Source organism: Malus domestica, chromosome 09 (assembly GCF_042453785.1).
Source record: "Malus domestica chromosome 09, GDT2T_hap1".
Taxonomy (NCBI): domain Eukaryota; kingdom Viridiplantae; phylum Streptophyta; class Magnoliopsida; order Rosales; family Rosaceae; genus Malus; species Malus domestica.
In genome coordinates, this window is record NC_091669.1 from 19,677,635 (window position 1) to 19,700,494 (window position 22,860).

At 37.4% G+C, this 22,860-nt stretch overlaps 3 protein-coding genes across 6 annotated transcripts; 1 reads left to right on the forward strand and 2 right to left on the reverse strand.

The window, feature by feature from the left end:
- Nucleotides 1–905: 905 nt before the first annotated feature.
- LOC103443797 (protein disulfide isomerase-like 1-6) lies at nucleotides 906–11,688 on the reverse strand. Of its 3 annotated transcripts, none has more exons than XM_070804574.1 (12): nucleotides 11,037–11,688; nucleotides 10,511–10,640; nucleotides 10,179–10,344; nucleotides 9,785–9,903; nucleotides 9,202–9,282; nucleotides 9,027–9,116; nucleotides 8,851–8,922; nucleotides 8,702–8,770; nucleotides 8,105–8,185; nucleotides 4,795–4,848; nucleotides 4,615–4,699; nucleotides 906–1,253 (listed from the first exon to the last, which is right to left on the reverse strand). In XM_070804574.1, the coding sequence occupies exons 1-12, from the start codon at nucleotides 11,522–11,524 to the stop codon at nucleotides 1,102–1,104; spliced, it is 1,587 nt and encodes a 528-aa protein (XP_070660675.1). In that variant the 5' UTR covers nucleotides 11,525–11,688; the 3' UTR covers nucleotides 906–1,101. The 3 variants fall into 3 exon arrangements, 1 of the variants encoding a protein (XP_070660675.1); XR_011570976.1 differs by lacking the exon at nucleotides 906–1,253 and adding an exon at nucleotides 5,257–5,428 and having other exon boundaries at nucleotides 4,356–4,699; XR_011570977.1 differs by lacking the exon at nucleotides 906–1,253 and adding an exon at nucleotides 5,257–5,391 and having other exon boundaries at nucleotides 4,455–4,699.
- Nucleotides 1,488–4,193, forward strand: LOC103443798 (glyoxylate/hydroxypyruvate reductase A HPR2-like). The gene is made up of 2 exons (XM_029108369.2): nucleotides 1,488–2,248; nucleotides 3,481–4,193. The coding sequence occupies exons 1-2, from the start codon at nucleotides 1,640–1,642 to the stop codon at nucleotides 3,997–3,999; spliced, it is 1,128 nt and encodes a 375-aa protein (XP_028964202.2). The 5' UTR covers nucleotides 1,488–1,639; the 3' UTR covers nucleotides 4,000–4,193.
- A 1,406-nt stretch (nucleotides 11,689–13,094) lies between the features above and the next one.
- Nucleotides 13,095–15,370, reverse strand: LOC103443800 (uncharacterized). Of its 2 annotated transcripts, XM_017334103.3 has the most exons (4): nucleotides 15,174–15,370; nucleotides 14,412–14,960; nucleotides 13,950–14,135; nucleotides 13,095–13,662 (listed from the first exon to the last, which is right to left on the reverse strand). In XM_017334103.3, exons 2-4 carry the CDS (start codon nucleotides 14,880–14,882, stop codon nucleotides 13,378–13,380), a joined length of 942 nt encoding a protein of 313 aa, XP_017189592.2. In that variant the 5' UTR covers nucleotides 14,883–14,960; nucleotides 15,174–15,370; the 3' UTR covers nucleotides 13,095–13,377. The 2 variants fall into 2 exon arrangements, with proteins under 2 accessions (XP_017189592.2, XP_017189591.2); XM_017334102.3 differs by having other exon boundaries at nucleotides 14,412–15,331.
- Between the last annotated feature and the right edge of the window lie 7,490 nt (nucleotides 15,371–22,860).

Below are 22,860 nucleotides of genomic sequence, written 5' to 3' on the forward strand. Positions count from 1 at the left end.
AGCCCTAAGCACACAATGCTATCGCCCAAGTAATTGACAAAATGCCTCGTCAAAAACATTGAAAAAAAAAATTTGGCAATTGTGCGCACTATTGTTGGATGCAACGACGATTCTCTTGCATCCGTCACTACTTAGTTAGTTGTGTCATCAATGAATTAATTTTCTAACTTCGTCCCTGCTTTTCTGTACCCAAATTTGAATCTTCATTCGTCTAATTTGGAGTAGATCAACGCTCATATAAATTACTTGTTTTAAAGTTTCCATCTATTCCCCCATTTTCCATGGTAAAATGATTAAAACCTACCGATTTTAAAAATTATGCTATTCCAAACTACTTAAAATAAAAATATTTGTTACATAGTACTATGATTTAGTGGTATCTCTCATCACTTGTAAATGAGAGGTCTTAAGTTCGATTCTCTCAAAAAGCAAATTTGAACCACATTATTGCTAGCCTCTTATGAGATTAAATTCATCTAATCTCTCTTAGTGTATATAATATTAATTGAAAAAAAAAGACAAATATTTGAATTTTATGACACCTCTTTTTTTTTATTACAGCCTAATTTAGTATCGAATTCGTCATCTACAAGATTCGAAACTAAAACCGCTTACTTCCAATTAAAGAATAATACTTCTACACCGGAATATTGAGTGACTATGACACGTCTCTTAACCCTTTAATTTATTATAATTTTTCTATTCAAGCACCGTTTGGGCACTCTCACATTTTGTGTTATTTATTTAACCAAACGTAGTGATTCTCTTGTCCACTTCCCCGATCACCACGGACATTACAAGGAGTAATTATCATTAATAGCCAAAATTTAACACTAAATTTCATAAATGTTACTTTTTATAAAAACTTTCAAATATAACAGAAAACTCACATGAATAGACCTAAATACCTTCAAAATCGACATCCATATATAGAAGAAATTCAAGAAAGTTGGGATGCATGATTGCAGTCATAGTGTATTCTTGACATTCCTGATGCTTGGAATGAATTGTTGTTTCTCCATTTGCTCCATTAGTATATTTGCATCTTGAACAAGCGCACCAATTCTAGTTTGTTTGTGCCATACTCAGTGCACAAATGAGTTAAATCATATGGTAATCAATTTTTTTCTGCATAATGATAACAAGATATACAGGCTGATTAATACCCAATTTTTTCCCAAAATTAAGGCTCGATGTTGCTGTTCTCTCATAGTTGAAGCAAGATTGGGATCCTGCAGTTCTGAAAGCTCCACCTATAACATATATGGAGCAGAGGTAAAGATAAGCATGAATAAATTATCCAAATTTTTTACAAGAAAATTTTGAAACAATGAATATTTATGTTCTGTAAATTAATCTACCTCACTAGCTAGAAGCAGACTAGGGCAATCATCTGCATTGGGTACGTAGAAAAACACCGTACAGCTGCCAAAAGTTATCTTCCTTATCAAATGCGTATATAAGAAGGATTGCTAACCTCAGATCCCAATTTGTCTGCCATTGACTATTTTTCCTCATTGAAAAACTATGTAGTTAGAAGAGGCCACAATTCAGATTTTTTTTCATTACATTACCAACTACATCCTTATTTTATTTGATTTTAATTTTGAAGGTATTTAAGTCTATTTAAGTGAGTTTTATGTTATTTTTGAAAGATTTTAGAAAAAGTGACATTTATGACATTTCTGAAAGCTCCACCCATCGCTACCAAAAGCTTCCCATAATCCCACGACCACCACCTTCTCAAATCCCATCCTCTCCAATCCTTACGGGGACGGCACAAACCCCGAAACCAAACAAGCCCCATTCTCCAAATCCCACAACAATGGAGTCCATCGGCGTCCTCATGCCGATCCCCATGTCCTCCTACTTGGAGCAGGAGCTCGAGAAGCGCTTCAACCTCCTCAAGCCCTGGACTGTCCCCCACAAAACCCAGTTCATCAAGGACCACTCCACCTCCATCCGCGCCATCGTCGGCAACGCCTCCGCCGGAGCCGACGCCGAGCTCATCGCCGCTCTGCCGAAGCTGGAGATTATTTCCAGTTTCAGCGTCGGAATCGATAAGGTCGATTTGAAGACGTGTAAGGAAAAGGGTATTCGGGTCACCAACACGCCCGACGTTTTGACTGATGACGTGGCGGACCTTGCTATTGGGCTGACGTTGGCGGTGCTGAGACGGCTCTGTGAGAGTGAACGGTATGTGAGGAGTGGGCAGTGGAAGAAGGGCGGCTACAAGTTGACCACCAAGGTTTTTTTTTTTTCTCAACTATTTTTTTATTTAATTTTCAATTACTTGCAATAGGGTTTATTTGCTTTTCTTATTTTTATTGGTTTGAATGGGTATTGATATTTGATTGTGCTGCTCGTGATTTGAGGGTGAGTTGATGGGCTATTTTTGAAGTTATGGTAAAATTTTGGAAGTGTTAACTGTGGTATAGGGTAAGTGTAAAATTTTGTTTATCTTACACTGCGGGTCCCAAGGCCGGATAAAGGAGGAGGTGGAGGGCGTCAAGTAGTCGACAGCCGGAACTTTGTTTTTACATGGAATCCTTATGAATATGGTAACTATGGTGTTATTTGTAGAATACCCTGTTGGAGAGTATGGTAAAAAAAATTTACCAATTGTTGAAGTCAAGGGGAAAAGATTAAGGAACAACAGTTGAACTGTTGAACTGGTGGTTCCTGCTAAAGCTGCTTGTTAAGGGAAAGAGGGTGAAGTCCTGAATTTGACGTTCTTTGCTTAATTTTGTATTCGAAGACACGAACGTGTTGTGCTTGTGTAAATTTTCAGTCAGTCAAAGTACATTTCTCAGTGAAAGATGCGTTCAATTCTCTGTTGGTAGTGATGTATTTAGGATGACATCACCAAAGGGAAAGGGGAAAGAGATGGTACTCGGTGTTGGTTGTTTGTTTCTCGTTCTTGTATGAAGAGGTTCTTGTTGGTGACGCACGAGACTGTTCTTGATTGCTTGCTTCTCATTGTTGTCTGCATATACACTTTGTTTGCCTTTTTATTTGTGGAGTGTCTATCACTTTGTATATCTTTGGTTGCAACTGCTTACTTACTCGCTGCTTTGCCTGCTAGTCTTCGATGTACTGAAAATTTTCTTAGTATCTTATTGGAGTTTCTGAGTTTCCAACGGTTGAAATTTTCCTAGTAGCTTGTGCACGTCTCATAAGAGAGAATAAAAATATTTCCGTTCCAATTCTTGAACTAACATGGTACAAATTTTCTATCCATTGTGTTCCTCTGTGTGGTTTTGTCGTTGCTAATATCACGGACTTACTACATCTCAATGCTCTGTATTTCTTTTGCTTTTCCTTCTTTCATGTATCGTTTCAACTTTGAAGGATTTTGGCACGTTTTTGTTAGTTTATGTGCTATGTACAGCAGTAAAGCCTTGAGTTCTTGATTTTAATTTTTCATCCATATGATATATTTGTTTCCCCTCTTGTGTAATAGTTCCCTTTCATTTTCAGTTCACCGGGAAAACTGTTGGGATCATCGGTCTCGGAAGAATTGGCAAAGCAGTTGCGAAGAGAGCCGAGGCTTTTAGTTGCCCAATTGCTTACTTTTCCAGGACAGAAAAGCCAGATTCGAAGTTCAAATACTACCCAACTGTCGTGGAGTTGGCCGCCAACTGCCATGTTTTAGTTGTTGCATGCCCCTTAACCGAAGAGACCCGCCACATTATCAACCGCCAAGTCATTAATGCTTTGGGACCAAGGGGTGTTCTCATCAACATTGGGAGAGGTCCTCATGTTGACGAAGCTGAGTTGGTATCTGCTCTGGTAGAAGGCCGGTTAGGTGGGGCGGGGCTTGATGTCTATGAGAAGGAACCCCACGTACCCGAGCAGCTGTTCGCTCTCGAGAATGTGGTCCTCTTGCCTCATGTCGGAAGCGGCACGGTAGAAACTCGCAATGCCATGGCTGACCTTGTGGTTGGGAATCTTGAGGCTCACTTCTTGAAGAAACCATTGTTGACACCAGTGGCCTAATAGCTTTAAGCATCTGGGCATGATGACCAGTGGATACATAGTTTCATCCGCTGCCACAGATGCCTTTGTTCAATAATTGTTTTTGTCAATCCGAAAAAGGATCGTTGTTTCTAGAATTTCTGAAATGTTCTTGTTGAAACTGTTGATTGATGATATTTTCTGGTTAATTCTTCATAAAAATCCTTGTGTTTTAATGAGTCTTATAATTTTTTTTATTTTATAAATTATATATTTACGTCAAGGGGTGAGAAATTTGGGTTGAATCATACAAAGGGCTAACACTAACAATTTTGCTTTCAACTTATCATCAACTGAAGTCAATATAAACAGAAATACCATTATGCAATAGTGCTAAGTGTGCTAAGTGACAAATGTCTTGTAAATAAATGAAGGGTTTTCATCACAACTAGTCCCCGAGATTGCGGAACTCTTGGATCCTCTCCACATTAAAAGCATTGCAGTTAAATCTTTGTTAACTTGAATCTCAGTGATTTTGATAAGAATGTCACAGTAAATGACTAAATATATACCAATTCCTCTCGCCTATCGATTTCCTCGGTGTTTTAGTTATAAATCACTTAAGTATAACATTCAGTATATATTTCTATAACTCACCTTTAGCGGCGTTATCTTTGGCTTTCAAATGTTTGTTGATGGTTGCGGCCACGTCCTTCAAACTCGATTTTGTAGAAAGTTTGATCTGCACAGTGAAAACAATTTCTTGCATAAGTTGGCTATAGAGCACTCATATGAATCATAACAGAAAAACTGGGATTTGTTGTAATCACTAATTACCGGGTTGGCTTTATCGATGGCTGTGTATAACAAGAGCGTTGGGTAGTCGCTTGCCTGAATAACAGTAACCAAACAAATAAATAACAAACAACAATAACCGAGATAGATTTCAGAATCATCACTCTGGCATCTCATCAACTGAAACTTTCATGGCCAGGGACAGTTCTCATTGACAGATAATGTTTCTGAGTTGTAAAATTCGTTGTGATTCACACCCGACACCCTCTTCTTTTATTTATAATGTATCGTGCAATTTTCAGAGGATTGACAGAAAGCATTGGAATGTATTATTCGTCAAGCTATTTGAAACAAAAAAGACAACCACCGGGCTTCCAAGTGTTCATTGAGAGCTTACATAAATGCTCTAGCTAATCCAATGTCCAAGGTTATGGATTACATAAAAAGCAAGGTTTTCATCCCAATATCACAAAAACAAATTATGATGTAAAAAAGAACACTTACTTGCAGTCTCGGATGTTCATTCGCAGACGCATCTATTCTTGCAAAGAGTAGATTATCCAAACTTTTAAAGTGCTTAGCCAACTTTTGTACATGCTTAGCCGTGGTCTAACAGGAGATGCACCATGGTGTGTATACCTGTTCCATAACATTGATAATATTTTTCACGGGCATGCTGCATGGTCAAAATTCTCTCTCCATAAAAAAAAAATTCTAAAATCACAATAACTTGCTATACAACAATGGTAAGATTGATCATCAATTCTAATGATATTTTAAGGGCAATTTGCCATACAATTCGAAACCAGTACAAAATTAATTAGCAGTTTTAGTTTTGATTACCGGACCTCAAAAAATAACTTATTAGGTTGATTCCAGTAGAGAAAAAATTGTTTAATTAATATATTTACATATAGATGCATGCAATTTCTTCATTTAGTGATTTCCTATTTTTGGAACATTGATGAACCAAATAATACGAATTTTTATTTTTGGTTGGAAAAAGCATGCCGGTGCTGTTACTATTGAATTAGTAGTGTTATTTTCATGAGCCTCTATTCTGAGTGTGGCTATGTAAGTTTGCAATTAATTTTAATTAGTTCATTATTTAGTTTGAGTTATCTTGTGCAGAGAGAAGTAAAGAGTCTGTTATGGGTTGAGTTGGAACTACATGTGCTGAGTTGTGGTTGATAGAAGGTCACCCTTTCTTAGTTTGTTCTTTCTTGTTAATTAATTTTTTCGACGGCATGTCTATATAAACGACGTCCTATTCCTCTGTAAGACATGCGCTTGAACCTGAGAGTTTCTTCACAGAACTCACTTATTTAAAATTTACTCTTACAGTAGCAATATAGGAAGAGAGGAATGGGAAACATAGCTTTAGGTGCAGGGGTGATGGCGATTGCTTGGTTAGTATTTACATTACAAGTTGTTGTGAATGCTGGTGACTTGGAGAAATTGCATGACAATGCATCAAATCCAAACCCAGAAGAATTGGCAGTCAAGAGGGTTGAGTTCCCTACTGATTTTGTGTTTGGCTTCTCTACTGCTGCTACACAAATAGAAGGATCAGCAAAAAATTCAGGAAAAGGACCAAATGTTTGGGACAACTTTGTTGAGAAATTCCCAGAGAGAATTTCAGACCACTCAAACATGTTCATTGCCATCGACTCGTATAGTTGATACAAGGAAGATGTGAGTCGATTCTTACAGATTTTCCATCCCTTGGACGAGGATTCTTCCGAATGGAACCTTGAGTGGTGGAATAAACCAAGAAGCCATTGACCATTACAACCTAATTGACGAGCTAATCAAGAATGGCATCACACCCTATGTGACCATTTTTCATTTTGACTCACCCCAAACCTTGCAAGACAAGTATGTTGGCCCTTTGCACCATTCCTTTGTGGACGATTTTAAGGATTATAGCGAAATGTATTTCAAAACAATTGGAGATATGGTGAAAAAACTGGATTACAATCAACGAACCATTTATCATTTCCACTTTCGGGTATGTACTTGGATTTGCTGCACCAGGCAGATGTTCTTTGCATACAAAATTCGTATGTTCATCTGGTAATTCGTCTACGGAGCCTTACATTGTGAGCCACAACCTTCTCCTTGCCCATGCTACTATTGTTAAGTTATACAAAGAGAAGTTCCAAGCAAACCAAGGAGGACAAATTGGAATCAGGCTTGTAGGATAATATGTTGAGCCCTTTCAGACTCAGAAGAAGACAGCTGCAGCGAGAGTTCTGGACTTCAGTCCGAGATGGTAGGTGGAGCCATTAGTCTGTGGAGATTATCCAAAGAGTATTGAGAGATTTGGCTAAGGACAGACTACCTAGTTTTACCAATGAAGAGAAGAATTTGGTCAAAGGGTCCTTTGACTTTATTGGCATCAATTATTATACCTCAATATATGGTAAAAACTCCCTACTGAGTCCACAGAAGCCAATTAGCTATACAACTGATGCTTTAGCTGAATCACCCGAAAAAAAAAAAATGGAGATCCTATTGGTCCTTAGGCTGAAGGAAGTAGTTTCGTGTCCATTTGTCAGCAATGTCTGCAGAAACATCGACTTTATGAAGAAAAACTACCAAAGTCCTAAAATCTACATTACTGAAAATGGAATCAACGACACAAAGAACGATACTCGCAGACTTGATGAGACACCGAAGGATCTGCATAGAGTTAAAAATACTCTTTGGCATTTGTACTGGCTCAACAAGGCAATCAAGATTGGTGTGAATGTGAAAGGATATTTCTATTGGGCACTGCTTGACAACTTTGAATGGGGTATGGCTATACCACAAGATTTGGGCTTTATTACATTGATTACAAAGACAATCTCAAGCGCATCCCTAAAGATTCTGCTAAGTGGCTCCCTAAATTCCTCAAGGGTGAAGTTTAAAGACACAATGCTCAAGCTAAGGCATAAGCTGTACACGGCTGATCAACCCCAAGTTCTTAAGGGCAAGTTTCCTACAGATGTGATGTGTATAAAGAAAGAGTGATACTCACACGCACACATACACATACACATTTAGTTACATATATATACATATATGTATATACTTATATATAATGTACAAATTTTTGGTTTATGGAGCATCTTTTAGAACTTTAATAGTACCTATCTGATGAATACTACAGTTCTTTGAAAAGTAGCAGTTTCTTATTAGTTTCTTACGATCCCATTTTTTTGTGTGTGAACGTGATAAAGCTCATTCCCTGTTTTGTTCTGATTTATAAGAAACATTATTTTGTTTTCAAACTTCAGGAACTTTGACTTGGATGTGATCGTGTGAGCAGCAATAAAATAGATGTAGGAGAGGAAGACACACATACCTCTAGTACAACATTCTTGTGACTATTTAAAACCAAGTCATCCAATGTCTTTCCTACAACGCTCAGGACCGTTTCATTCTTCTGCATTTTTCACATAGTACAGAAGTGAGTTCAAAACTTTGTGATACAATACAACATATATTCCTGTGACCATTTAAAACCAAGTCATCAAATGTCCTTCCTACAATGCTCAGGACAGTTTCATTCTTCTGCATTTTTCAGAATAGTACCAAAGTGAGATCAAAACTTTGTTATACAATAATAATAATATAGACTATTAACTTGAATATAACTAACACTTCCCAGCTTTGTGAGCTGATTTAGTACTGCATTTAATGTGATAGAATTACAACGTTGCAGGAAGTGCTTTCATATTTACCATTTCAAGGCTATGTAAAACCAGCACTCTGCAGTACGGTTTTGGTTGGTTGATCAGCTTCAGAATAACATAAGATTTTGGCTTAAGGATAATGCAACAATGGGAACCAAAACAACCAACTATTGTCCAAAGTTATAGAAAAGAAACTAAGGTAGAATTCCAAAATTAAATTGCCATCATTGATCAAAAAATCATTTTTAAGGAGAAACAAGACTCACATTATCAGGTATTAGTTGCGATTTGAAGTGTGGAGATACAGTACCCTGTAGAAGCCCTGAGCAGAACTCCTACAAAATCCAATTCATAATATCAGTAGTCTAGGTAGATAATCTTCAGGAGGAAAATTCAAAACGTGAGAGATTATTACTTCAAGATTGCTTTGTGTTGGATCTGATTCCAACAGATATTTAGAGTTCCCTCTGATATCAAAAGCAATGACCTGTGCAGAACACAGACAAAACCTGATTAGAAGTAGCCTTAGCAGCAAATTCCTTGATAGAAAGAATTCACGGTCAAGGTGTAGGTCACAACTGGGAAACTGACCACAGTGCTGTTCGATTCTTCAAGCCCAAATACCGTTAGGTAAGGCTTAGCAAGGTTTTCGTCCGTAATGTCTATTAATATAAACAGTATCTGGATCAAGAGAATAAAAGAGGAAAAGCATTAGTAGATTTAACTGATTCACACAATTACTTCAACATATAGTCCATTTGCATACCTTTGACTTGAACTGTCTAGCAACATCTTGAAGAGGCTCAAGAAGTTTCTTGAAGTCATCTGCGTCTGCAAAAACATGAACCTGTGCAACAATAAAAGCGAGATATTAAATGACAGTCATTAGCATGCCATTTCTAATTCTTTAAATATGACTCAAGCTAAGGAAAGATATAATGCTTAGAGGGTCACGTAAGTACGCAAATATGATTTGATGTTTGATTTGCATTAAATGACGGAGAACAAATTCTAATTTTAAGCATCAAATTCCAGAAGGAAGAGAAATGCAACACCTGAAGAACAGTTTTTGCCAGTTTTTTAGAAAAAAACCTAAATATATCTTCTGGTTATTGTATCCAATATGTGTACTACTTTTCGTTTATAATTTTGAGTCATCTAGGCCATCTCTATGCATGATCTTGTTTTGTATGCATTATTTATTGATAAAATACATGATCGTGTACTTTTACTATTGTCCAGACTTCAAAATCTCATTTGTAACAGGACTAAAAAAAAAGTATATAAATGTGGATGTGTATGCAGCTCAACCGTAAAAGAAGATATGATGTACTGGAGGAATCAACGACCTGAATTTGAATAGGGCTGGAGTACACTTTTGCAGAATTCGCTTCAGTAAGTCTGTTAACTAACGGAAACTTGTTATGGTCAAGAAACTGCAGTATTTCATCCGCTCTAAAGGTCCCCTCTGCAAAGCCAAACATTCATGAATAAGAATAACTATGTTAGTAATTCTTCCTGTTCTACCTGACTTGCAAAAAATTCATCGAATGTAAACCAAGTACAGTCAAATATGCAAGTTGACACAGTCATACATAAGTCTCGTAAATGGTTTACAGAATCTAAACTTGATTTATTTGAGACAGATTAATAAAAATATAATATACATTGGCCAAGTTGCACATGCAAGTAAGAAAACAACAAAAATTTCATCACCTTCGGTAAGAAAATTAAGCAACTCACCATATGCAGTGCATCTTTCTGGCTCACTTTTCACAATTCCAAGGAAAAAGCTAGTTGGTTTCATATTTGGAAAGAGAACGTTAGCAACCTCGATGTTGCTTGCTTCTACAAACTGGATTGCATTGTCAGCTGTCGCTGCATTTACAAACTCTTTGTGGTTAGGCCCCTGAATAATTTTGATAACAAACAAGCCCAAAATATCCATAATGTACAAACAAAATACACAATCAAGGCAGAGGCCTCATACTAACTCCAGACTTAATCCTAGGTTTTCAGTATTTCCTAGGTCTAGCATTCTAAGAGAAATTTGAAAACAATAACAATGTACATACCTCAAACTTTTCAAACAAACCAACAACAAATATGTCAGACTTCTTGAGAAATTCTTCAGCCTCTGTCACCGAGCTTATCCTAATAACAGGTTCACCAGTTTTCTTCCTCGCCCATATCACTATTTCTTCCCTGAATCACAATTTGCCCCCACAAACACATTAATGGAAATGCACAACTCAATTGGTACATATATTCCTAGCCATACACACGAAATACTGATACTGCATACAAATGATTTCAAAGATATATGGGTACTGTACAGGAAAAACCGATATTAAACCTTAAACGAAAAGTTACTCGAATAAATTAGAACAACTCAACTAATAAATTATGTAATTTACGGCAATGGCAAAACACAGGGACAATATATAAGCATACAGATAACAGAAATGACAAAACACAATCTGAATTATAACTTATAATATAAGTAACTGGCCAAAAAAATGATTCACATACCATATTCAAATCAAGTTAACATAAAATATTCCCAATTAAACATCTTGATAAAGTTTTAGAGCCACTCACGCAGAAAATCCACCAGTGTACACTTGGGAGGTGCCATTGACAAACAGAAGCAGAGTAGGGAACCCTTTGATCTCCAAAGACGAGGCAGTTTTCGCGTGCCGCTCGGCATCAATCTTCGCCATCAAAAGGGGGCTCCCCAATTCCTTCAGCGCAGTGGCAGCCTCAGCAAACTGAGGCATCAGCTCAGCACTCCTGGAACACCAAGGAGTATAACCAAGAACCAGAACAAACTCATTGTTCTCAATAACCCTCTTGGTATTGTCATGATTAAGCTCCAGAACAATCCTTTGTGCATTGGATAAAAGCTCGGCCTCCGAGGACCTTGTGGTGGGCGCCAGGAGCTCTTCAAGTTCGCCATCTTCGGTTTCGTCTGCGGTGAGGTTTTGGGGTTCAGAGGATATGATGGGGGTCGGGAAATGGAGTAGGAGGGTGAGGATGAGAGTGAGGACAACAATGATGAATCTGGAGGTGGGTTTTGATCTGGACATGGTTTTGAGGTAGTTGTGGCTGTGGGTTTTGCAGATTTTTGCAGAGGGAAGTGGGGTTCTTGTGAATATTGTGAGATCTATGGAGTGAAAAGACTTAGAATTGAGAAGGTGAGAGGGATGAATGGAGTGAGAATTTGGGCTTCATGGATTCTATATACCTTTCACTCCCTTTATTGGCGGCAATTACTCATAAAAAACCGTAATCATTTTATTAACTGTTTTAGTATGTATATAAATTGGAGTAATGCTACTCATTTCATCTATTTGTACTATCATTTATACTATCTTTTTAATAGGGTTAGGGTCCGTCAATACATGTGGATCTCATTTATAATGCAGAGATGAAACAAATATATGGTATGGATAATATTTTTGAATAAAATGACTCTTACTTCCGAGATGTGTAACATGTCGAGTCTAATATTCTTATTTATTAACATTAATATGCATTTTTTTAAAATCATGCATGTATATAATCATTGTTGGTCATGCATACATTGAGTTATATTCATATAAATTTGAGATTTTTTTTTCTCACAACTCTCAAGTAGTGGTGATGTGATGTTCACCATCATATTTATTGCTTTTAGATGAATTTGAATTTTGCTATATATGTAGCGGATATAAATTTTAAAATTTAAATTCATCTAATGATAATAAATAATGTAGAGAGCACTGCCAAAATTAGATTTGCATTTTTTGGAACATGCACAGATATATTCATTGTCGTGGTAACCACTAAGAACCAAGAAGTATAATATTGGAAATTGCAGTTGCTGCACTTCTACAGAAACAGCTTGTTCAGGGTCCTTGAGAGTGCGAATCTGATCGCGCAAGGTTCTCACATTGGTCCTTGAAAGAGGAGACAGACTCTTTTCCAAAAGATTCCAGGCTTCATAAGCAGATGTGCAGGGAATTAGAAGAGTCTTGATCGACGGGGATGCAGTAGCTTTGAGTAAGCCGGGATTGATGGGGCCATCAGGTAATTTCTTTGGAGGTATTGCTAGCTGCAGTGGTGACAACTTGGTCAAGGTTATGTAACTCAAGGACATCTTGGAATTGTGACTTCCAAGTTCCAGCACAAAAAATTTATGCGGTCCATTTGAGTGGTGAATAGGTGAGAAGTATTGGAAGAAGTGAGGAGAGAAGAAACAGCTGCCATAAGCGAGGATGACGAGTTCTGTGACGTTTGAGTTGCGGTGAAGGAAGAAAGAACAGAAGAGGAATTCCATAAAACAGAAATTGATAGAGTAGAGAAATAGTTGTTAAGTGTGGAGTTTTATGACGAAAGGTTTTGATATTAATTGGATTGGAGTGAAGTTAGGATTTTAAAACTCTTATTTTCTCAAAAATACGGTCGATGTGAGATATTTCAACAATAGTGAAATGAGAGAATTAGTGAAGAAAAGAAAGAGAATGATATTTTAGGAGAACGACTTGATGGGTTGTCCATTCACATAGCTTTCAATAGAGACATATTTCAAGTTGACTACGTACAACCACTCAAAACATTGTTCTGCTCGTCCAAAGCTCAGTCTTTAAAAACATACATACAACATGCATTACACAATTTCAAACAAACCTATTTACATTTATTTTATAGAAAATCATAGCTAAATCAGTGACATGAATTTGGAGTAAAAAAAAAAAAAAAAAAAAAACCACCGGTTACAGGAATTATTACAGTAAAGGGTTTACGCTGGCCAAAAAAATGTTTATTTTTTATTTCTTGAAAAAGGATGTCATATGTGGAATGAACAACTCAACTGGGTTTGCAGTCCTGGCCAAAAAGTAAGCTCAAATTGCAGTAAATTCTGTACTCGATTTTCACAAGCATTCACAGAAGGGGATCATCAGTCATAAGCGCATGAAGTCTTATTGAACTTGATGGGTTTGGTGACAGTGGGATCCAAAACCAAAGGACAAGAGATTCGCCTTCGACGCTTCGTTTTCACTAGCTTCCCTACCACGTACGCTCGAGACCGGATTTCAAATTTTAAGGTCAACGGAATTGGAACCAATGCACCAGTCTTTGAGTACTTCAAACTTGATCCAGCCCCGTATAGAGGAACCTTGGTTCCTTGCAAGTTTACTGATATGGTTCGGAGGCTCTTTCTTGGCTGATAATATTTCTTCAACTGCGATAACAAAATCCAGAAAATTTTGTAAGTTGCTAGATATATGAATCAAGAGTCAAGACCGAACGTTCATAGTTCGGTAACATTATGTCCTTGTACAGTAAATTACTTTGTCCGAAAATTGCCAATGGTAAGCGGCCAAAAAACTCAGGCGCACATAAGAAAATTTGAAACTCCAAGCACCAGCATGTGAGAACACAGAAACCGAAATAGCATAATAGTTTACCCTATACATTCATAAATTTTCTTAGAGATTAAAATTGTAGTCATGGAATAGCGAATCCGACCTGACCAATTGCTACCGCAATCTCTGAATAGAGGAGACCGATAGGTGAGGAGGTAACGTGAATGCCGAAAATTGAAGCAGAGTTGCGTACACTGAGCCTTAATGAGCCATTCACCGTCACCAGCTTTGTTGGAACTCCACTGAAGTCTGAACCCTCACCAATGTAGAAGTTACTGATATCCAAGCTCTGCAAGAATCACAAGTCCTCCGTTACATCGAAACAATTTCATCCTATTGAAACTGCATAGTTCCCATTTTTCCGGCTACATTCCTTGAATTGAAGAACCCCGGACACCCTTTTCGGTTTTTCCACATTACAAACTAACTATGGCAAAACGAAACACATTATACATCATCACAATAACAACTTTAGACAAAATTCAGCATCATTTTTTTTTTTTTGTGTAATAAATATTATGGGCATCTTGAACAAAATATTACACTAGTTCAAAAATTAGCTTACCTTAACTACAACTTCTGGTTTGTAAGGCCTGCTTGCACCCCATATGATCAAGCAGAAGACAGTGAACAACACCACAAAGCTAAGAAGAGCAATCAAGACCTGCACACGCCGCGAAAGCGACTTATCGTTGAAATCATCATAACCCCCTTCCTCCATAATCACCTTACACTCCGGCCACCCCTTGTCATTCCTCGGCTTCCTACCGCCTTTTCTACCGGAAGATGACCTGAAAATCCCAGAGAATCGGCTCGCGGAGGAGTTCCTCGAGTGGCGGCCGAAAGAGGGGTGTGAGGGTGACTCCATGGGGCTGTTGTTGTACATTGGAGTGGCATGCATTGACGAGGACTTGTCCCCATCGTGTGAGTCCCTTGAAGGGCTCTGCACATAATACACAGGTGCCTTTGGGGACCTTGATGGTGATGATGCAGCTAAGCTTGTGATATCAGACTCAGATTTTGTTGAATGCATCATTGCCTGATTAGTAATAACAACGCAGGATTTGAAAAAATCAAAGCCTTGTGCCAAAAAACTCCACCACAAATTTGGAAACTACACAAGTGAAAAGAAACACATAAATTGAGTGGAATTTCACGAAAGATTGAAACTTTCATCAAATTCTTGGGTACCCAGAAAAGGGTTTTGAAAAATATGAGCTGGTTTCCATGGTAGAGTGAGAAACTGAACAAATTGATCACTTGGAATTCAGTACTAGAGAGAGAAAAATCAATGAATAAATTTGAAAACACTTTCAGAAACTCTCACCAGAAAACTACTTGAACAGATGAGACGGTGATAAAAAAATCAACAGCCGCCACAAATCAATGTGTTTATCTGTGTGTCGGTAAGAAAAGCAGAGAGAGTGAAGTGATGCTTTTGTTAAGGGAACCAATCAGTAGCAGTGCCCTCACATGTTATAAATTGATCAAAGGGTAGTGTCGGCAGCACATATAATATTAGAGAAGTGCTAAAAAGGCTCTGACGTGATTTTTTATAAACCCTATATTACTAATATTTTTTGTATAATATTTTATTATATTAAAATAAAAATTCTTTTACAATTGAGATATTGGTAGATTTTATGTCACCTTATATTTTGGAAACAATACTTTATAATGTTGGGAAATTATGTCAAAACTATAATGTGACAAAATTTTTATTGAGAATCCCATTTTTAAGAGAATTTTCTTAACATTTCTTGTAATATTATTTTATATATACTTGTGTAATTATTTAATCATAATTGTAAATATTATAATAGTATTTGGTGGTAGTGATAAGGATGCTACTAAACCAAATAGCAGCTGACCAAAAAGACAAAAATAAATAGCATTATTTATTTGATGGGATTTTTTTTGGACAACCTACCTAATTTTGATTTGGAGCATAGTGTTTGTGTTTGTTTATTTATTCGTTTCTTTCTTTTCTGTTTAATATTTTATTTTGTTCGTTGAGGTACTTTTTAATATTTCCGAGTGGTTGTACTTTTTTCTTCTACAACATGCTTTATTAAATGGATGAAAACAACTCACTTGTATATTTAACGTTAATGCATTTTTCTGGTGTACCTGGAAAATGGTTATTTGTCAATGGGTGATTAAATTTCTAATACAATCGTGACATAAGAGGTAGGAGACTTTACGAGCCACACCGACGTAAAAAAAGAAATAGTGTTTAGTTATGTTTAGTTAATTCAACAAAAGTCAGTTTAGTCAATCAACAGTAGTAAATTATAACTACACAACTCTAAATATTTTACAACCACAAGTTTTTGTAAAGTTCAATTGCGAAATGATCTCATATGTTATTTGATTCTTTTCATATAAATAATTTTTATACAGTAATTTATAATATGAATTATTTCAATCATAAGTATAAAGTTCTATAAATCGATTACGCAATGTTTTGAGAGAGATTTCCTCATTGTTTGATTAGATAGGTATTATTTGGAAAAAAAAATGAAGAGAAAAAACCAGGCATTGACCCAAATACACGTGGGCTACATGCTAAGGATTGGGATGAAGAGATTTTTCAGTGTGACCGTCATATAAGGTGGTACATCACATGTTTTTATATAAATTGTGGGATATGTGTGTTAAAAGATTAATAACTTAAAAATTAAAAATTTTCATCACTTACATAAAAATACGTGGTGTATCATCCGTGTTTCTGTCGTAACTAAAACTTTCTCGTTGGGTGGGAGTGAGAATGGAGAAAGTCAATGGGTAATTCATTACTAGTTGCCCAAAGCAACGAGAAAAGAAAAAGAAGTGATTTCAAATTAAAAAATGCTTTTAAATAGCATTATTGTTACTAGTGTTAAATAAACAAATTTAAAAATAGTATTTTTAAAAACACATTCAAATTTGAATAATGGGTGGTTTATGGTTGACTTATATTTTGTTCTTGAATAATTGTATGATAAAAAAATAGTTAAATAAAAAAACTTAATTTACGAAAGTGGCCCTTTACCACAGTGATGGAAATGTGTTAAGTCATTGCATGATGACGTGGGTCCAAAACCCGTCTTGATAAAAAATATTTAAATAAACAAACTTAATTTACACAGGTGGTCTTTTACCACAGTGATGGAAAGATGTTGAGCCATGACATGACGATATGGGTTCAAACCCTGTCGGTGGCTAATCTAACATTTAATCTGTGACAGCCCGTCCCGGACGTATATATTATTTATCCTCAAGAGCATGGGAATTTCTATTATACCCTTGTTATTATTGAGTTGTGTGTGTGTGTGTGTGTATTAACTAAGGTTTTGGACCAATAGGTTCTATCCCTTATTATTTGGACCTAATTAGAACTAAAGACTTAAGATTTTGGTTGGTTGACTGCAAACTGGACCACACACACATACCCTCCCCTTATCTTGTGACTCCCTCTCCTCCCTCTTGCATTTTCTTCCATGTCCGTACAATTGTACGAACAAACCTTGAACCCTCCATTTCACGCACGGATCGAGCTCGTGGTTAACATCATCATCTTCATCTCATCGTCACGCACTCATCTATACTATTTTTAGAACGTGAAGACCTTATTTTCCCGAGAACCCAGTTTTGGGTCACTGTTCATGCACTCGTGTTATCGAAGTTTTAAAGAGATTTAGCTTTAGGACATTTTCACGAAGCTCATAGAAGAAAAACGAAGTGAATTGGACGTTGAGAAGTCGAGTTTGGCGAGTTTCAAGTTTGGCCAAATTATCAAGGTTCCTTTGGCGAAATCCTGTGGATTTCAAGGCTTGAAAGTGGTAAGGTTTTGTTCCTCTCGTCCGAAGCTTCATTTTGGTACAAATTTCATGAAATTTGGTTGAGAAATGAGCTGGAAATGACAATTTGAAGTTTTTTAGTTTTCCGGCGATGACGTCGGTCACCGGAGTTCGAAGGTTGAAGACGATAGAATATTCTGTCAAGTTTGACGGAATATTCTGACGGCGTTAGGTTAGTCTTAACGGAATATGCTGCTTTTTGACAGAATACTCCCTAATGCTGTTAAAGATTCTGCTAGGCATGCCAAGCACGTGGCCTCGCGTGGGGGTGCGTCTGGCCGTGCCCCTGCCTGCGCGTGGGGCATTGGAAAATTTTTCTAAAAATATGGGGGTGTTCCTGAGGTTGAGTAGGTCATGGTGGTATATTCAAATGTCCCATTTGAGCATTGTATGAGAAGTTAATTCCTAGTTTTTTATATGTGCTTTAAATAACGTTTATTCAGTTATTTCGCAAATAGATGAGACCTATCCTGAGGACGAGCACCATCAATTGAGGCTCAGGGGCTACGACCCTTCAACATATCAGTGAGTGGGCTTTTGGTTTTTCGTATATACCTATATACTTGAGATTTTTCCCAAAAAATGAATTTGAATGATTATACGTTTTGAAATGCCATGCAAAGTATCTACCTATTTTATTTATGCATTAGTAGTTGCATATAATTATGATTGGTGCTATGGACGTACAGGTAAGTGTCAGGTAAGTTCATAAATTAAAGATGTGAGATTACTTCAGTTATGTGAGTTATGATGTGATGTGATGAGAGCTCATAAACTTGCACCCGGTGTTAGTGCTCCCGCCCAGAGTTGGGGCACAGTCCTTTACGTGATGTTCACCTACCGCACCGTATGCTCACCTTGGATCCAAGTTAGGTGCACAGTCTTGTCGTACATATCACTTTAGGTGGTTTTGACTTGTAGGTGACCCGCGATTATTCGCACAGCCTTCACATGATCGTAGCACTAGAGCATATTTATTTTACACCTAGTCTTGTCGTACATACCACTTTAAGTGGTTCTGACTCGTATACAGGATTTAATTTGATATGATTGAGATTGGTTATGAGCTATATATTCAGTAGTGCAGTTTGAGTTAGAGAGATTTGGCTGATGCAATATTTGACATTGATATATTTTGCCTGGTTTACCTATAACATTGCATTGAGATACTTTGACATGGTATACTTCTATGGATTTTCATCTTGACTATGATTTCTGATTCAGATTATTATTATTATTTTCTGGGAAGTTATACAAGTTTTACGGCGAGGGGTTAAAACTTTTGAGAAATGAAATGATTTTGAAAAGCTTTGTTTTTGCCCACTCACATTTTCTGTTTTGCATCCTTCCAGGTTTTAGGTAGAAGTGCTTGGTGGATCACTAGGATTTCGACGGGGGTTCCGACAGAGCATCATAAATGTAGGATCACCCTTGGGTGTTGTATAATTAGTACTTGTCCTGCTTGACTGCACTTAGGATATTTATGATCTGGTTATGTATTTCACATTTAATCTCGCACTAACACTTTATCATAATTAGTTCTACTAGTAGTTTGGTTTTTATTCCTTCGCAATTCCCTTATATCTTTATTGCTTCCACATTGTGCACATGGTTACGTCACTCCCATGTGACGGCCAACATGCCCTGATTTAGGTCGGGGTGTGCCAGTTTGGTATCAGAGCATTAGGTTTGCAGTCCTGCATATCTTGAGAATTTCTAATTATTTTGATGTCTTCTGTTAGAACTATGCCGCCTCATAGAGATCCACATCTTTCTGTTGACCCTAGTTTTCCCGATATAACTCAGTTAGGGGAAGCTATAGCTAATGCTATTCAGTCTTCGCTTCGTCCTCCCCAAAGAACACCATTTGAGACTATGTATAACCTGAAGCTGAATCATTTTATAGGGAATGAAAGAGCGGAGAAATGGAGTAATCATATTGAGAAAACTTTTCGTGTAATGCAAAGTCAAGGGAATCTTCCTCCTGATAGGTGGGTTGAGATGACTACCTAGTTTTTGGGTCCGAAGCCTGCATCCTGGTGGAGATAAGAGTCTTATCAGTTGACTTCAGGGGAAATTGCGAACCAGGAAGTATTTAAACAGTTGTTTCAGAAAAAGTTTATTCCCCCTGAGTATATTGAATGCAAAAAGCAAGAGTTTACTCAATTAAAGCAGGGGAAGATGACGGCAAATAAGTATTATAGGAGATTCACTTGCTTGTCTCGTTATCATCTGGAGGTTGCTGCTAATCCAATTGAGATGCTCCATCGTTTCAGGTTGGGTACTAAGAAGAAATGGCGTTCTATAGCGACCTCGACTCCCTATGCTACTTACCAGGAGTTTTATGAGATTTTGTTGAGGATTGAGGACTCAAAGAACATGACCAGTGAAAGTAAAGATGAAGAAGAAAAGAATGGGAATCAGATGCGAGATGATAAAGGTAAAGATCAGTCTTCTCAAGGATCTCGCAAGACTCAGAGCTTTAAGAGGAGTGGAACTAGTTCCAGCTCTTCAAGCGGAGGTTTTAGTGCCATTGGTCAGATGGGTCGAGGTGGTGCTTACCATTATCAGGGCAATGCCGCTCCTTATGCTTCAGGGCAGTATCAATATTCATAGGATCCCTATTACCATAGTGGGTATTCTTAGTATCCTGGAGGGTATACACCGTATCCTTCCATTCTAGCTGGTGGATCTTAGTGGTACCAAGGAGTACAGCCCCAACAAGTAGAGATTGCTTCCAGCAGTGCAGGATCTTCTAGGCAATCTGGTCAGCCAAGTCAGGGACGAGGTATGCAGGGGCGAGGTAATTAAGCTAGTAGAGGTCGTGGAGGACGATAACAAGCCCATAGACGTATTAATAATATCTCTCTGCAAGATGCTCAGACTCATCCGGACTTGATCATGGGTATGTTAAACATTCTTGGTCACTTTGCTAGAGTTTTAATTGATTGTGGTGCTACGCCTTCTATCATTTCTCATACATTCGCTCAAGTGACACAACATCATCCTACGCCTCTAGGGTATGATTTAGAGTTTGCTATGCCTAAAGGGGAGATATGTTATGTTGATTGTGTATATCCAGGATGTCCAGTGATGGTGGAGAAGGTGGTTATGCCAACTAATCTTATCCCGTTAGATATTGTTGATTTTGATGTGATTTTGGGTACATATTGGTGGCATTATAATCGTGCCAAAATAGATTGCTACGGGAAAACGATTACTTTCCATCGTCTTGGATTACCTGAAGTTATTTTTGTGGGTGATCGTAGTGGGGTGAGACATGGTGTTATTTATGCTGTAAGAGCAAAAATGTTGCTATCGAAAGGTTGCCAGGGATATTTAGCTCATTTAGTGTTGAATGATGTTGCTTTTAGTAGTGTGGAGGATGTTTGAGTAGTCAGGCATTTTCCTGATGTATTCCCTGATGATTTACCTAGATTACCACTAGATCGAGATGTGGAGTTCACTATTGATTTGCTTTTAGGTATGGATCCTATATCTTTGACTTCATATAGAATGGCTCCTGTTGAATTGAGGAAATTGAAAGTCCAGTTGCAGGAATTAGTCGATAAAGGTTTCAGTTAGCCTAGTACTTCTCCCTGGGGAGCTCCAGTTTTGTTTGTAAGAAAGAAAAACGGGACTTTGAGGCTATGTATTGATTATAGGCAATTGAATCGGGTAACGATTAAAAACCGTTATCCATTGCCGCATATAGATGATTTGTTTGATCAGCTTCGAGGTGCCTGCGTGTTTTCTAAGATTGATTTGAGGTCTGGTTATTACCAATTGAAGATCAGCATCGAGGATGTCCCTAAGACTGCTTTCAGGACTCATTATGGTCATTATGAGTTTCTAGTGATGCCATTCGGATTAACAAATGCACCAATAGCTTTTATGGATTTGATGAATCAAGTATTCCAGCCATTTATAGACAGGTTTGTCATTGTTTTTATTGATGACATTTTGGTATACTCTAAGTCTAAAGTAGAACATGTTTGACATCTTACCTTGTTGTTGAAGAAATTAAGGGAACATCGGTTATATGCTAAGTTTAGCAAGTGTCAATTTTGGTTGAATCAAGTGGTATTTTTGGGACATGTCATTTCTGCTCAAGGTATTCAAATAGATTCTCAAAAAGTGGCAGCTGTGGAGAATTGGAAGCAATCTCGAACCGTCACTGAGGTACGGAGTTTTCTTGGCTTAGCAGGCTATTATAAACGGTTTGTTAAGGATTTTTCAGTCATTGCTTTGCCATTAACGAGGTTGACTAGAAAAGAAGTTAAGTTTGAGTGGGATGATAATTGTGAGCAAAGTTTTCAGCAGTTGAAGTATTATCTCACTCATGTACCTGTTCTGGCACTCCCAGATGATAATGGTAATTTTGAGGTCTACAGTGATGCTTATTTGAATGGTCTGGGTTATGTATTGATGCAACATGGTAGGGTGATTGCTTATGCTTTGAGACAGTTGAAACCTCATGAGAATAATTACCCTATTCATGATCTGGAGCTAGCGGCTATCATCTTTGCTTTGAAGGTTTGGAGACATTATCTTTATGGTGAGAAATGTAAGATCTTCACAGATCATAAGAGTCTTCAGTATCTTTTTACTTAGAGGGATCTTAATCTTCGGCAGCGAAGGTGGATTGAGTTGCTTAGTGATTATGATTACACGATTGAATATCACCCTGGTCGTGCAAATGCAGTGGCGGATGCACTTAATAGGAAGAATCTAGCTAGACTTAATGTTATCTATGATTGTCATGTTCCTATTCTCGCAGATTTGAGGTCCACTGGAGTGAAGTTAGGAGTGGAAGATCGAGATGAAGCCTTACTTGCAAATTTTCAAGTTAGGCCAATTTTAATTGATCGTGTGCTTAAAGCGCAGATGAATGATGAAGAGGTCCGAGAATAATTCAAGCAAGGAATCAGGGGAAGAAGAAAGACTTCAGAATTCGAAAAACTGATGGTATGCTTATGCAGAAGAGTAGAATGTATGTGCCAAATAATATGGAATTAAAGAAAGCAATTCTTGATGAAGCACATATTTCAGCTTATGCAATGCATCTAGGAGGTACAAAAATGTATCATAACATTTGACCATTTTATTATTGGCCAGTTATGAAAAGAGAAATTGCTGAATATGTGAGTAGGTGTGTCATTTGTCAGCAAG